Source organism: Chiloscyllium plagiosum, chromosome 23 (genome assembly GCF_004010195.1).
Source record: "Chiloscyllium plagiosum isolate BGI_BamShark_2017 chromosome 23, ASM401019v2, whole genome shotgun sequence".
Taxonomy (NCBI): domain Eukaryota; kingdom Metazoa; phylum Chordata; class Chondrichthyes; order Orectolobiformes; family Hemiscylliidae; genus Chiloscyllium; species Chiloscyllium plagiosum.
Genome location: NC_057732.1, coordinates 834506 through 848679, shown reverse-complemented (window position 1 = coordinate 848679; position 14174 = coordinate 834506). Strand labels below are relative to the sequence as shown.

The following is a 14174-nucleotide window of genomic DNA, read 5'->3' as shown; positions in this document are numbered from 1 at the left end:
CTCCCTTCTTAATAAAAAAGTTACATTTGCTAGCTACCAATCTAGTGGGAGTTTCCAAATCAGGGAATTTATTTGGGAAATTGAAATCAATGCATCAGCTATCTCATTCGCCCTTCTTTTACATCCTAAACCAAAGTACCTCAAGAGCTGGGCTCTTGTCAGCATGTAGCTCTGACAATTTATTCAGTACCATTCCTTCAGTGATTGTAATTTTCCTGAGTTCCTTCCTCACTTCCACTTTCTGATTTATCCTGATTTTCTGCTTCTGGGATGTTACTTGTATCCTGTGTAGTGAAGACTGATGCAAAATCGCAGCTCAGTTCATCTGTCATTTCCCTATTTCATATTAATTCACCAGACTCATTATCTGTAGGATCAGTGCTCTCTTTGCAAAATCTTTTCCTCATTTTCTTGCTCTTATTTGCCCTCAGAAACCCTTATTTTGCCATTTATTTATATTTATCTCTAGTTTTCCAGACACACACACACACACACCTACATATACAACTATGGACACACACACCTACATATACAACTATAGACACACACACACACACACCTACATATACAACTATAGACACACACACACACACCTACATATACAACTATAGACACACACACACACACCTACATATACAACTATAGACACCCACACACACATATATTGTGCTGATCCTTTTTTGTTGTACTCAATCAGATTGCGATAATGCAGCAGGAACTGACAGGGTTAAAGCCTCTGTTAATGGAACGAAACCAGGAGACAGAGGAGCTTCTAAAGGTCATTGCTAATGAGACACTGGAGGTGGAGGTTGTGAAGAGGGTGGTGGAAACTGATGAAGAAACAGCAAATAAAGCAGCACAGGAGGCCCGGGCGATTAAGGTAAATTATTTGAATGCTGCCTCATCCAAAAGACAAAGATTTAGCGACAGAGTCAAACCCACTCTGACTTACATACCCCCCACAGCTGACAGCCCCGGCAGCATTCTGACTACAGGAGTACAACAGTTAGGAAACCAAGTGTAGCCAAGTTCCCCATTGGACTTGTATTGTATTTTGATATTTAAATATGATAAACTACACCACACTTTAATCCTAATATTATTTGTTCAGTGTCTGAAATGCGGCTGGTCAAAAACTGAATGGTCTGAAAACTGAACATTTTGATAATTTGCCAAGGATCATTTTAAGGAGGTAAAATAAATAACTGACCTGGACAATATGGATCAGTACTCATATTGACACAAGGTGCACCAGAAGAATGGTTAGCTTTGCCACTCCATGCACCAGCCTGTTCCACACTTCCAATGATCGTTGATCCTACTCAAATCTCTTGATCTGAAATGTCTATTTCTCAGCTGACTGATCCAAAATCCAGCATGATCCCAACTCCAGCATGGGGATTAATATTCCCAACAACAATGTTAGAATTGGCAGTATAGATGAGAGTGTTGGTGCTGTGTAAAGATCCAAAATAATACTTTGGGGTTACAGCTGCGAGGTTATTTGTTAAAGAATTGTCAGGAGTGTTAGGTAGAGTAAAACAAAGCGGAGGGATGCTGGTGCTCAGAAATGCCTGGACTTTGCTTTAAGATGGACAAGGTGTTAGGACAGAGGCAGGAGGAGTCTCCATAACTTGGTAGTTCACACCATCAATCTAATTGTTTAATCCAGTTTTCAATATGGTTAATTGTACACTTTGTCTACATTTGACTTAAGACCATAAGACATAGGAGTGGAAGTAAGGCCATTCAGCCCATCGAGTCCACTCCACCATTTAATCATGGCTGATGGGCATTTCAAGGGGAAAGTGAGGTCTGCAGATGCTGGAGATCAGAGCTGAAAATGTGTTGCTGGAAAAGCGCAGCAGGTCAGGCAGCATCCAAGGAACAGGAGAATCGATGTTTCGGGCAGGAGGGCTCATGCCCGAAATGTCGATTCTCCTGCTCCTTGGATGCTGCTTGACCTGCTGCGCCTTTCCAGCAACACATTTTCAGCTCTGATGGGCATTTCAACTCCACTTACCCGCATTCTCCCCGTAGCCCTTAATTCCTTGTGACATCAAGAATTTATCAATCTCTGCCTTGAAGACATTTAGCGTCCCAGCCTCCACTGCAGGGTGCATAGCTTTAAATTAAGGGGGGGTAGGTATAGGACAGAAGTTAGGGGTCGGTTCTTTACTCAGCGAGTTGTGAGTTCATGGAATGCCCTGCCAGTTGCAGTGGTGGACTCTCCCTCTTTATGGGCATTTAAGCGGGCATTGGATAGGCATATGGAGGATAGTGGGCTAGTGTAGGTTAGGTGGGCTTGGATCGGCGCAACATCGAGGGCCGAAGGGCCTGTACTGCGCTGTATTCTTCTATGTTTACCTTTAGAGAATCCTCCACTAGCACTCCCAGATCCCTTTGTACTTTGGCTTTATGAATTTTCTCACTGTTTAGAAAGTATTCCATGCTTGTATTCTTTTTTCCAAAGTGCAAGACCTCGCATTTGCTCACATTGAATTTCATCAGCCATTTCCTGGACCACTCTCCCAAACTGTCTAGATCCTTCTGCAGCCTCCCCACTTCCTCAGTCCTACCTGCCTGTCCACCTATCTTCGTATCATGGCAAACTTCGCTAGAATGCCCCCAGTCCCTTCATCCTGATCATTAATATATAACATGAACAGCTGCGGCCCCAAAACTAAACCCTGTGGGACACCACTTGTCACCGGCTGCCATTCCGAAAAAGAACCTCTTATCCCAACTCTCTTCCTTCTGTCAGACAGCCAATCCTCAATCCATGCCAGTAACTCACCTCGAACACCATGGGCCCTCACCTTACTCAGCAGCCTCCTGTGTGGCACCTTATCTAAGGCCTTTTGGAAGTCTAGATAGACCACATCCACTGGGTTTCCCTGGTCTAACCTACTTGTCACCTCTTCAAATAATTCTAACAGGTTTGTCAGGCACAACCTCCCCTTACTTAAAATAGAAAGATCCATCAAGTAAGTGTGGACCCGCAGGAGATGGGCGGGTCCTCAATGAATATTTCTCCCCTGTGTTTACCTTGCAGGAAGACATGAGGATTTGGGAATATAGGGAAGTTAGTGGTGATATCTTAGGGACAGTCCATATCACAGTTGGATGTATTAGAACGTATGAAGATGGATAAATCTCCTGGTCCTGACACGATATTTCCAAGAATTTTGCAAGAGGCTAGAGAAGAAAATATGGAGGCCCTGGCTGACGTTTTTGCATCATCATTAGCCATGGGTGAGGTTCTGGAAGACTGGAGGGTAGCGAATGTTGTGCCCTTATTCAAGAAGGGCTGGAAAGAAAAATCTGGGAACTACAGACCAGTAAGCCTAACATCAGTGTTAGATAAGTTACTTGAGAAGATTCTGAGGGATAAGATATACATTTGGAAAGACAGGGTTTGATTAGAGTAGTCAGCATGGCTTTGTGCATGGGAGGTCATGCCTCACAAATTTTTTACAGTTCTTCAATGAAGTGACCAGGAAGGTTGACAAGGGCAGGGCAGTAGACATAGTCTACATGAATTTCAGTAAGGCTTTTGATAAGATTCTAAATGGTCAGCTGCTCTGGAAGATTAGATTGTATGGAATCTGGGGAGAGCTGGCAAATTGGATACACAATTGGCTAGATGGTAGGAAGCAGAGGATAGTACTGGAAGGGTGCTTGTCGGACTGGAGGTCTGTGACTAGTCGAGTGCCTCAGTATCAGTGCTGGGCCCATTGCTGCTTGTTATCTATATCACTGATTTGGATGACAATGTAAAAGGCATGTAAGTTTGCAGCTGACACTGAAATAGGCGGTATCGTGGACAGTGAGAAAGGTTATCAGAAACTGCAGCAGGTTCTTGATCAGCTGTGGAAGTGGGCCGAGAAATGGAAAATGGAGTTTAATATAGAAAAGTGTGAGGTCTTGCATTTTGGAATTTCAAATGAAGGTAGGACTGTCATGGTGTATGGCAGGACCTCAAGGAGTGTAGTGGAACATAGGGACTTGGAGTTCAGGTGTACGGTTTTCTGAAAGTGGAGTCACCAGTAGAAAGGGCAGTGAAGAAGGCTTTTGACACACTGGCTTTCAACAGTCAGGGCACCAAGTATAGAAGTTGGGAAGTTATGTTGCAGTTGTACAGAATGTTGGTGAGGCCACACTTGGAGTATTGTATCAGTTTAAGGTTGGAGTGGGAAGAATAAATGGGAATCTGAAGGACAGAGGGTGGTACACATATGGAATGATCTACCAGTGGAGGTGGTTGAGGGGGGTACATTACCAACATTTAAAAGGCATTTGGACAAATACATGGATAGGAAAGTATTGGAAGGATATAGGTCAATGCAGAGAGAAGTGGTTAGCGTAATTGACATTTTGGGCCAAAGTTTGGGCAAAAGGGCATGTCTCCATGCTGTTGGACTCTTTGACTCTATAATTCTATAAGCAGATGTCTTCAATAAACAAAAATACCGACATCCCTAGCACCAATGCCACCTTAAAAATCCTGTTTTGTACCTCGACAGACACTCAGTCCGGAGATGCCCAACACATATTTGCCCCTGACATGGCAGATGGAAAAACCGGCACCCACTTTGTGCTCCTGCTGACAGGGCAGTGCACAGTTACCCCAAGACCAAGGGTGGAGGGCATGAAACCAGGGCATGCCAGCCTGTGTTTCAAGTAGTCTCAGCCATCTGGAGGAATGCCCAACACTGTAGGAAGACAATCAATGTCCTTCTTCACTCCAATACTCTAAGTGCCACCATCTTCCCCTTCTATCTACCTTCACACTCAGTACAACCAAACCTACCCTGTTGTACTGTACCCACCTCCCATCAAGGCTCATACATAACTGTTCAACCAAATTCATCTCCTGTAATACCAGACTCACTCTCTCACTCTCGGAAGAAAGAAGCCCACAATAGGACAGAAAGAGTTTATACAGGTGGCAAACTGCCTGACATTCAGCTCCTCACTCCTTATGAGGAGGGGATCCTGTCTGTACTGCTCTGAGCATGCCCTGGACTGGTACAGGAGGCTGCCCAACACTTACCATACCAGGACTCATTAACTCTTTTGTCTTGACTGACACCTGCTGATAACAATGACAAACCTCTTGACTTGGTGCTGCATTAAACAGCATAGCAATATGGCAGTAAGATGAGCCTGAAATCTCTGGCTGATGTGAGCATCCAGACAGGCTCAAAGTGAGTCAGTGTTGCAGCAGTGAGTGAAGAGCCCGGAGATGTAGCCTGGTCCAGTCTATGAGCTGGCTGTGTCCCTCAACACACAGCGTCCTTTATGCAGCATTACAGTGCGGATTACCTGAGCAATCGGAGGTGCAGAAGTCATAGAATCAGAGAGGTCACCAGAGCAGAAAGAGGCCTTTCGGCCCATCAATTTTGCACCAATCAAGTACAATCACCTAACTACTCTAATCCCATTTTCCAGCACTTAGCCCATAGGCCTGTATGCCTTGGTATTGCAAGTGCATATCAAAATACTTCTTAAATGTTATGAGGGTTTCTGCCTTTGCCATGGTTACAGGCAAAGTTCCAGATTGCCACCACCTGCTGGGTAAAAAGGTCTTTTCTCACAGCTCCTCCAAATCCATGCCCTTTGGTCATTGATCCTTCCATTTTGGGCGGCACGGTGGCACAGTGGTTAGCACTGCTGCCTCGCAGCGCCAGAGATCCGGGTTCAATTCCCGCCTCAGGCGACTGACTGTGTGGAGTTTGCACGTTCTCCCCGTGTCTGCGTGGGTTTCCTCCGGGTGCTCCGGTTTCCTCCCACAGTCCAAAGATGTGCAGGTCAGGTGAATTGGCCATGCTAAATTGCCCGTAGTGTTGGGTAAGGGGTAAATGTAGGGGTATGGGTGGGTTACGCTTCGGCGGGTCGGTGTGGACTTGTTGGGCCGAAGGGCCTGTTTCCACACTGTAAAGTAATCTAATCTGTAAAGTAATCTAATCTAAAAATCTTGGCAAAAGGTTTCTTCCTGCTCCTCAGAATTGTATACAGCTCAATCATATCACCCTTCAATCTCCTCTACAGTAACAAAAAAAACCCCAGTCTGTCCAATTTCTCTTCATAGCTAAAACTCTCCAGCCCAGGCAACATCCAGGTAGATCTCCTCTGCACTCTCTCAAATGCTATCACATCCCTCCTATAATGTGGATTCCAAAACTGCACACAATGCTTTAGCTGAAATTAACCAACATTTTATAGTTTTTCAGCATAACCTCCCTGCTCTTAAGCTCTATGCCTTGACTAATAATGGCAAGACACTGAAATGGAAAGCATTTGTCTCTAATTTAGAGTAAAAAACATCCCATTTGACTGTATCACTGAGGCATTGCTTGACATAAAAGGATTGACATACTTTGATATAATTGTGTTTGATTGTACCTTATGTCCTCCAGCCAGAGGGTAACTGTGTGACTCTCCTGTAGGTTGAGTGTGAGCAGAAGCTGAGTGTGGCTATGCCAGCTCTCAACGATGCTATCACAGCTCTCGACACACTGAAGGCCAGTGATATCACTCTACTGAAGACCATGCAGAACCCTCCAGCAGGGGTGCGGCTCACACTCACTGCCATTTGTATCTTGAAGGTATCCCAGAAAGTAAAAAGTCTAATGTTCACTGAAAAAAGTGCGTATGGCATTTTCACAAATTGCACGCTCCCATAATACACCTGGCATGGTATCTGTGTTCATGTTGAGGAACATATGAACCGATCATGTTACAGAATAGTTATACTGACAACTTTACATCATGCTAAGTTCTACAAGTGAATTCCAGAGGTGAAGTAAGTGTGATATCCTTGACATTAAGGCCACATTTGACGAGGTGTGGCATCAAAGAGCCCTAGCAAAACTGGAATTAGGGGGCAAATTCTACACTGGTTGGAGTCATAGTTGGCACAAAGGAAGACTATGGTTGTGGATGTTGGATGTCAATCATCTCAGCTCCAGGACTTCTTTGCAGGAGTTCCTCAGGATAGTGTCTAATCATCTTCAGCTGCTTCATCAATGACCTTCCCTCCATCATATGGTTAGGAGTAGGGATGTTTGCCAATGCTGGCAAAATGTTCAGCACCATTTGCGACTCCTCAGATACTGAAGCACTCCAAATGCAACAAAAGCGGGTCAATGCTCAGACTTGGATTGAAAAGTGCCAAGTGGCATTGCCTGACCCTTGTGTGGCATTAATGTTAACTTCACATTCAATGGCATTACTGACTCCCCACTATCAATGGTGATTACCATTGACCAAAAATTGAACTGCACTTGTTATATAAATAAAGGAGTTGCAAGAGTAGATAAGAAGCTAGGAATCCCGACTCCCCAAAATTGTCCACCATCTACAAGGAACAAGCTAGGAGTGTGATGGTATACTCCCCACTTGTATATTTGACTGCAATTTCAATAACACTCAAGTAGCTTGACACCGTCCATGACAAAGCAGTCCAGTTTACTGGCACCACATCCAAAAGCATCCATTCCCTCCACCACTGAGACTTAGTAGCACCAGTGTGTACTATCTACTAGATACACTTCAGTGACACACCAAGCCTCCTTTCACAGCACCTTTGATTGACCAGCATTCTGCCAAAGGTGCAGTTTTTATATACATTGCTTCTTGTCCTTATCCTAAGACACAATCTCCTGAACACTGAGGGCTGAACCTCTCTCGCTGGCCTCTGCAAAACTGGACCAGCACACTTTTGTGGTCTGCAAGCCACATGCCCAACTCATGAATGGCCGCACACACCACTTTCGCCTTTTCACACCAGGTCGGGTTCACAATGCAGATTGTGAGCAGTACAGTCCTCAGGTGCGATATAATATTGATGGAAAATAATTTTACTAACCTTGGGGGAAAAGTAAATCTCGGCATCTAATGAAAGCCTCCATTTATTAATTCTAAGAAAAAGTGAATTCAGCCATCTGTAAAATACTTTGCATTATGTGTTTATGTCAGCAAACTAGTAATCACATCAAAGGGATAAGCTGTTACTTCAACTTCTTGAAGGCTGTCTTTCAATGTCAAATGAATATAACAGCTACTGTTATGAAGTCCATTAGCCCTGAAAACTCAGCCAAACATTGATAATGACTACAGCTGTCTAAATAATCAACAGAAAAGAAGTGTTCATTTCAGGAAAACGTTTCTGGCAATCAATGTAAGGAAGCAGCAGAAGGTATTTTCAGATTGTCAGATTTTCTCATGTGTTAAAACCATATTTATATCTATCCCAGCTGTTTAAGTAACAACAGATAAAAATGGCAACAAAGACTGACATTTTGATACATTATCACTGCAATTTGTCTTTTCCTCCATTGGGAAAGTGTGCAATGCATATGAAAAAGTACACAAGGGTGGTCAACGTAAATTCTGGATTAGTGGTGCTGGAAGAGCACAGCAGTTCAGGCAGCATCTGAGGACAGGCAAAATCGACGTTTCGGGCTGTCGATTTTGCCTGTCCTCGGATGCTGCCTGAACTGCTGTGCTCTTCCAGCACCACTAATCCAGAATCTGGTTTCCAGCATCTGCAGTCATTGTTTTTACCTGGTCAACGTAAAGTCCAACTTGCTGAAATAAGACAGGTCCCTTTGAGGAATCACTGCACTAAAGCATTAAAATACAGCACCTAACAATTCAAAGGTGTAAAAACCCTTTATTCAGAACAATCCAGACCCTTCAGCAACTGTTTCATTTTCTTCACAAATTTTTTTTTTAGATTACTTACAGTGTGGAAACAGGCCCTTCGGCCCAAGTCCACACCGACCCTCCGAAGAGCATCCCACCCAGACACATTCCCCTACATTTACCCCTTCACCTAACACTGTGGATAATTTAGCATGGCCAATTCACCTAACCTGCACATCTTTGAACTGTGGGAGGAAACCCGCGCAGACAATGTGCAAACTCCACACAGACAGTTGCCCGAGGCAGGAACTGAACCCGGGTTTCTGGTGCTGTGAGGTAGCAGTGCTAACCACTGTGCCACCGTGCCGCCCAAATTTAGGGCTCTTTTAATGGACTTCCAAAACTCTACCAGATAAAATGGTGCAAATCAATTTAATAAATGTAGAACAGCAGAAACAAATCTGTTTCTAAGTAGCAGTAAATAACCTAATATCCAACTTCTATCTTTCTTGAGGGAATTAAACCTGAGAAAAAAGTGGATGCAAATGGGAAAAGTATGGATGATTACTGGCCCTCTGCAAAGAAGATGCTGAGTGATATGAAATTCCTGGAATCACTGAAGGTAAAGTCTGCTACAAATTCAACTTAGCAGGAGTTACAGAGGTTGTGCACAACTTTGAGAGAGCATAGGTTGGTACAGTGGATGAAGCTTAATGTGAGGAATTCTGAGTTAAAACTGAGTTGATGGGAAGAACATGGAGAGACAATTTAAGTAAAGGTTCAAACTCTAAAGGGAGTGCAAGAGTGGAGAGGCCGAGCTGCACAGTGCTTTGAAATTCACAGAATGAGTTAAGAAACCAGTTAATTAAAGCATACGGCATTTTTTGACTTCATTAAAGGGCACAGAGTACAAGAGCAATGAACAACCTAGTCCACTCCTCCATCACATCTAACACCTCTCCAATCACACACGGCACCTTCCCATCACACCTAACACCTCTCCCATCACACACGGAACCTTCCCATCACATCTAACACCTCTCCAATCACACACGGCACATTCTCATCACACCTAACACCTCTCCCATCACACACGGCACATTCCCATCACACCTAACACCTCTCCCATCACACTCAGCACCTTCCCATCACACACGGCACCTTCCCATCATATCTAACACCTCTCCCATCACACACGGCACATTCCCATCACACCTAACACCTCTCCCATCACACTCAGCACCTTCCCATCACACACGGCACCTTCCCATCATATCTAACACCTCTCCCATCACACACGGCACATTCCCATCACACCTAACACCTCTCCCATCACACTCAGCACCTTCCCATCACACACGGCACCTTCCCATCATATCTAACACCTCTCCCATCACACACGGCACATTCCCATCACACCTAACACCTCTCCCATCACACTCAGCACCTTCCCATCACACACGGCACCTTCCCATCATATCTAACACCTCTCCCATCACACACGGCACATTCCCATCACACCTAACACCTCTCCCATCACACTCAGCACCTTCCCATCACACACGGCACCTTCCCATCATATCTAACACCTCTCCCATCACACACGGCACATTCCCATCACACCTAACACCTCTCCCATCACACTCAGCACCTTCCCATCACACACGGCACCTTCCCATCATATCTAACACCTCTCCCATCACACACGGCACATTCCCATCACACCTAACACCTCTCCCATCACACTCAGCACCTTCCCATCACACACGGCACCTTCCCATCATATCTAACACCTCTCCCATCACACACGGCACATTCCCATCACACCTAACACCTCTCCCATCACACTCAGCACCTTCCCATCACACCCATCCCCCACATATTTTGTCACATAGCACTGGCTTCAGCCTTGGTCATTCACAGCCCCTAATCTCCCTATAATCTCTCTATGCACTGTCATTATCACCTCGTTATTGCTACCTTTGCTTCTTGACTCACCTTCTCTCAGCCTCGTATAAATAAATACCTCCCTACATCTCCCTTTTTTTAGCTTTGACAAAGGGTCAGTTAGACTCGAAACGTCAGCTCTTTTCTCTCCTTACAGATGCTGCCAGACCTGCTGAGATTTTCCCGCATTTTCTCTTTTGGTTACAAGAGCAATGACATTATGTTGAACTTGTAAATGGCACTAGTTTGTCCTCAGCTGGAGTACTGCATCCAGTTTTGGACATTGCACTTTAGGGGGAAGGTGAATTCATTGGAGAAATATTACCAAGAATGGTTTCAGGGATGTGGAACTTCAAAGATGAAGATAGATTAAAGAAGTTGGGACTGTTTTCCTTGAAGAAGAGAAACAGTTTCAATTGCAGAATGTTAACCTTAAAAGGAAGAATGTGTAGGGGGAAGGTGGGGAAAAGGCAGAAGAATGTCACCAATTGCACTGTTCATTTGGAGTGTTTGAGCACAAAGGATGGACTGTGATTCTCTGAGGATAACAGTTGGAAGTCCTTCTGAAGGTTACACCATAGGTGCTAACTCTAAGAACAATCACAAGCAGCATCCCTCATAACACTGGGCTCTTCAATTATCTGCTACGCCATCACATAGCATCACAGTGAGAGAAACATAGCGTCGAGTCAGGGTTTGGAGTGTGCAATGAAATATGAAGGCTCTCTCCCAGGAGAATCATCACAGACTGACGATCCTCACCAAATTGTTGAGAGTATTTCTTTTCTTCATTGCCTTGTGCCATTGTGTTGCTGTTAACAACCCCAAGAAACTTGAATAGCATAGGAGCTGTGATAGTGTAGAGACTCAAGGTGAATGGATTACTTAGAAAGGTGAGGGATAACTTCGATGAACCACAATTCAAGTCAAATTTCATCAGTACTACAGTGAACTATACTGCATGAAGTGTGTTTGAAATGAAGAAATATATTTTGTGAATAAATATTTGACTTGATAAACTTAAAAAAGAGCTCTTTTATAGGGATTAGCTTCCATGCAGGAGGGCAGGCTGCATTCAATAATCTTCCCATTTGTTAATAACTATTCCCTGAGGTTCAATTAATGATTCTTTGAAGCCGAACATGTTCAGGGAGGTGGTGAAGATATGTTTGGGTGTGGGTCCTACCTGAGAGTACATTCTCTCTGTTCATTTCATCAGGGAATGTCCTATCAATCTGAGTCTCATTCAGTTTCTACACTGAACAGACTCTGCACAAAGTTTTTGCTTCCACTGCCAGTTCTGCTTCTGTCAGTCAACATTGTGATGTCCTCTCCACAGGATTTCGATAAAGACAATATCCCTGTGAAAGTGATAGCCCACATTCGAAGAGACTTTATCAGCAATCCTGAATTTCAACCATGTGTCATCAGGAATGTTTCCTCAGCCTGTGAGGGCCTCTGCAGCTGGGTCCGAGCCATTGAAGTCTATGATAAAGTCGCAAAGGTAAACTTTATACAAGGTTAAAGCCAGTTCATTTCATGTTGTGTTCCAGCAATCGGTAAGGTGATAGAAGGTGTAACATTTGCAGGTTGTCTACCATCACTATGTGTAAAAGTGCACATAATTTACCCATTCTGCCATCACACATACTGCTGCACTGGTACATCTGTACCCATATTGGACACAGCTCACACCGAAGACAATCTTACAGTCCCAAATATATTTTAAAACAATAAAGTGTCCATGCACCTTGTCATCAATCACACCATTCATTGTGATATTTTCCCAGAAAACCATTGCTGGCACATTGTGGTATTTGCCACGTTTACCAGTCTGTGGAGCTGGATAAGGGAGTTCACTGCCCCAATTCTCTTTTATCTTTGCTTTGTCAGAGGGCTATCTAGTGATTAATAGAATCACTGTAGTAGAGCCTCGACAGAAAAGGCGCTGTTCTTGGTTAACCAGAAGGTAAATTGGATGATAGCGATAAGTACAATTACATTTAGTCAGGCAGAATTGCTAGGACCTTATGGAGCTAGTACAGACCCATCTGTTTTGTCCGAAAGCAAGGGTAGAACCAAGATCTCCACTCAAAATGTGTGTGATATTAGTACAATGGAAGGAATCAATACAACGTGAACATTAACCCCTTCAGAACCTTATTCAACACTCACAGGCAGCAGTTCCACAATAGTTATGATGATGGTTCCCATCTCAGTAGAAAAATGGAGACAGCACGTAGAGGTGTCACCTGTCTTGAAATCACCCTGAACTTGGCTTTATTCACTCTGCTGAGTTGTCCCAAGCTAAGAGAATTCTATATCACTGCATTGTGGCCGTGCCCGTGGCTCCCTCATTGCTAGAATGACACACATAGTCACATAACAGCAACTGTGCCAGTTCTAGACGAGGAGAAAGTGAGGACTACAGATTCTGGAGATTCCTGATTGTCCGAAACATTGACTCTCCTGCTCCTTGGATGTTGCCTGACCTGCTGTGCTTTCTCAGTGCCACACTTTACAACTCAGTTCTAGACCAGGCCTGGCATCTATGATAAGAGTGGGTGTCTGCTGGTAGGGTTTCTGGAAGTCGAGATGTTAGATATGGAAAAGGCATATTAGGTGATGGGGGAGAGGGTGTTTAGGAGAAGGGATATGACATACCTCCCCAGAGGCCAATATCCCGTAACTATGGCTCCCTTTATTAATACATAAACAGTTCTTGACTTAAGTACTGCCTCATTCAGAATCACATAGCAGAGCGTCAGTATCTTTGACACTCACCTTTTTTATATGTCAGCCATGGCTCCCTGATTGGAGGAGAAAGTGAGGTCTTCAGATGCTGGAGATCAGAGCTGAAAATGTGTTGCTGGAACAGCGCAGCAGGTCAGGCAGCATCCAGGGAACCCCTGAAGAAGGGCTTATGCCCGAAACGTCGATTCTCCTGTTCCCTGGATGCTGCCTGACCGGCTGCGCTGTTCCAGCAACACATTTTCAGCTCCCTGATTGGACCAGATTAACAGCCCCAACCAGTGAACTCTTATTCTATGAGGTCTAGCTGGCTGACCTCATTCCAACCAATACAGAATGTTTGGCTGTGGGAGAAGGGGTCTTGGGTAATGGGAAGGTGGGGCTTGGAAGGAGGGATTCTAGGTGAATGGAAAAGGAGTGTTGGGAGAAGGGGTGTTAGGTGTTGAGAGTGGGATTGGGATAATTGGAGAGAGTGTCCTTTTAAGTGATGGTGGTCAGGATGATGAGTGTGTGGGAAATGGGTGTTGATTATGAGAAGATATTGATGAGAGTGTTGGGAAATGGTGTTGAATGATGGTGGTGGTAGGAGAAAGTGAGGACTGCAGATGCTGGAGTGTGGTGCTGGAAAAGCATCTGAGGAGCAGGAGAATCAACATTTCAGGCATAACCCTTTCATCAGGAATGGTGGCGGTGGTAGGGATGTTGGATATTGGGAGGTGGATGTTAGATAATGATGGTGATAAGATTGGGGATGTTAGGAGGTGGGTGTTGGGTAATGGTGGTAATAGGGGTGAGGGTGTTGGGAGGTGAGTGTTGGGTAATGA

The 14174-nt window shown here is 44.4% G+C and overlaps 1 protein-coding gene across 1 annotated transcript in view; it reads left to right on the top strand.

Annotated features, from left to right (window-relative positions):
- Positions 1-14174, top strand: part of LOC122561437 (dynein axonemal heavy chain 3-like) — a 466282-nt gene that overhangs the window by 365708 nt on the left and 86400 nt on the right. The window contains exons 48-51 of the mRNA XM_043713180.1: positions 698-880; positions 6453-6611; positions 9167-9274; positions 11939-12103. Coding sequence (XP_043569115.1) covers positions 698-880; positions 6453-6611; positions 9167-9274; positions 11939-12103 — 615 coding nt within the window. The remainder of the gene's footprint in view (positions 1-697; positions 881-6452; positions 6612-9166; positions 9275-11938; positions 12104-14174) is intronic.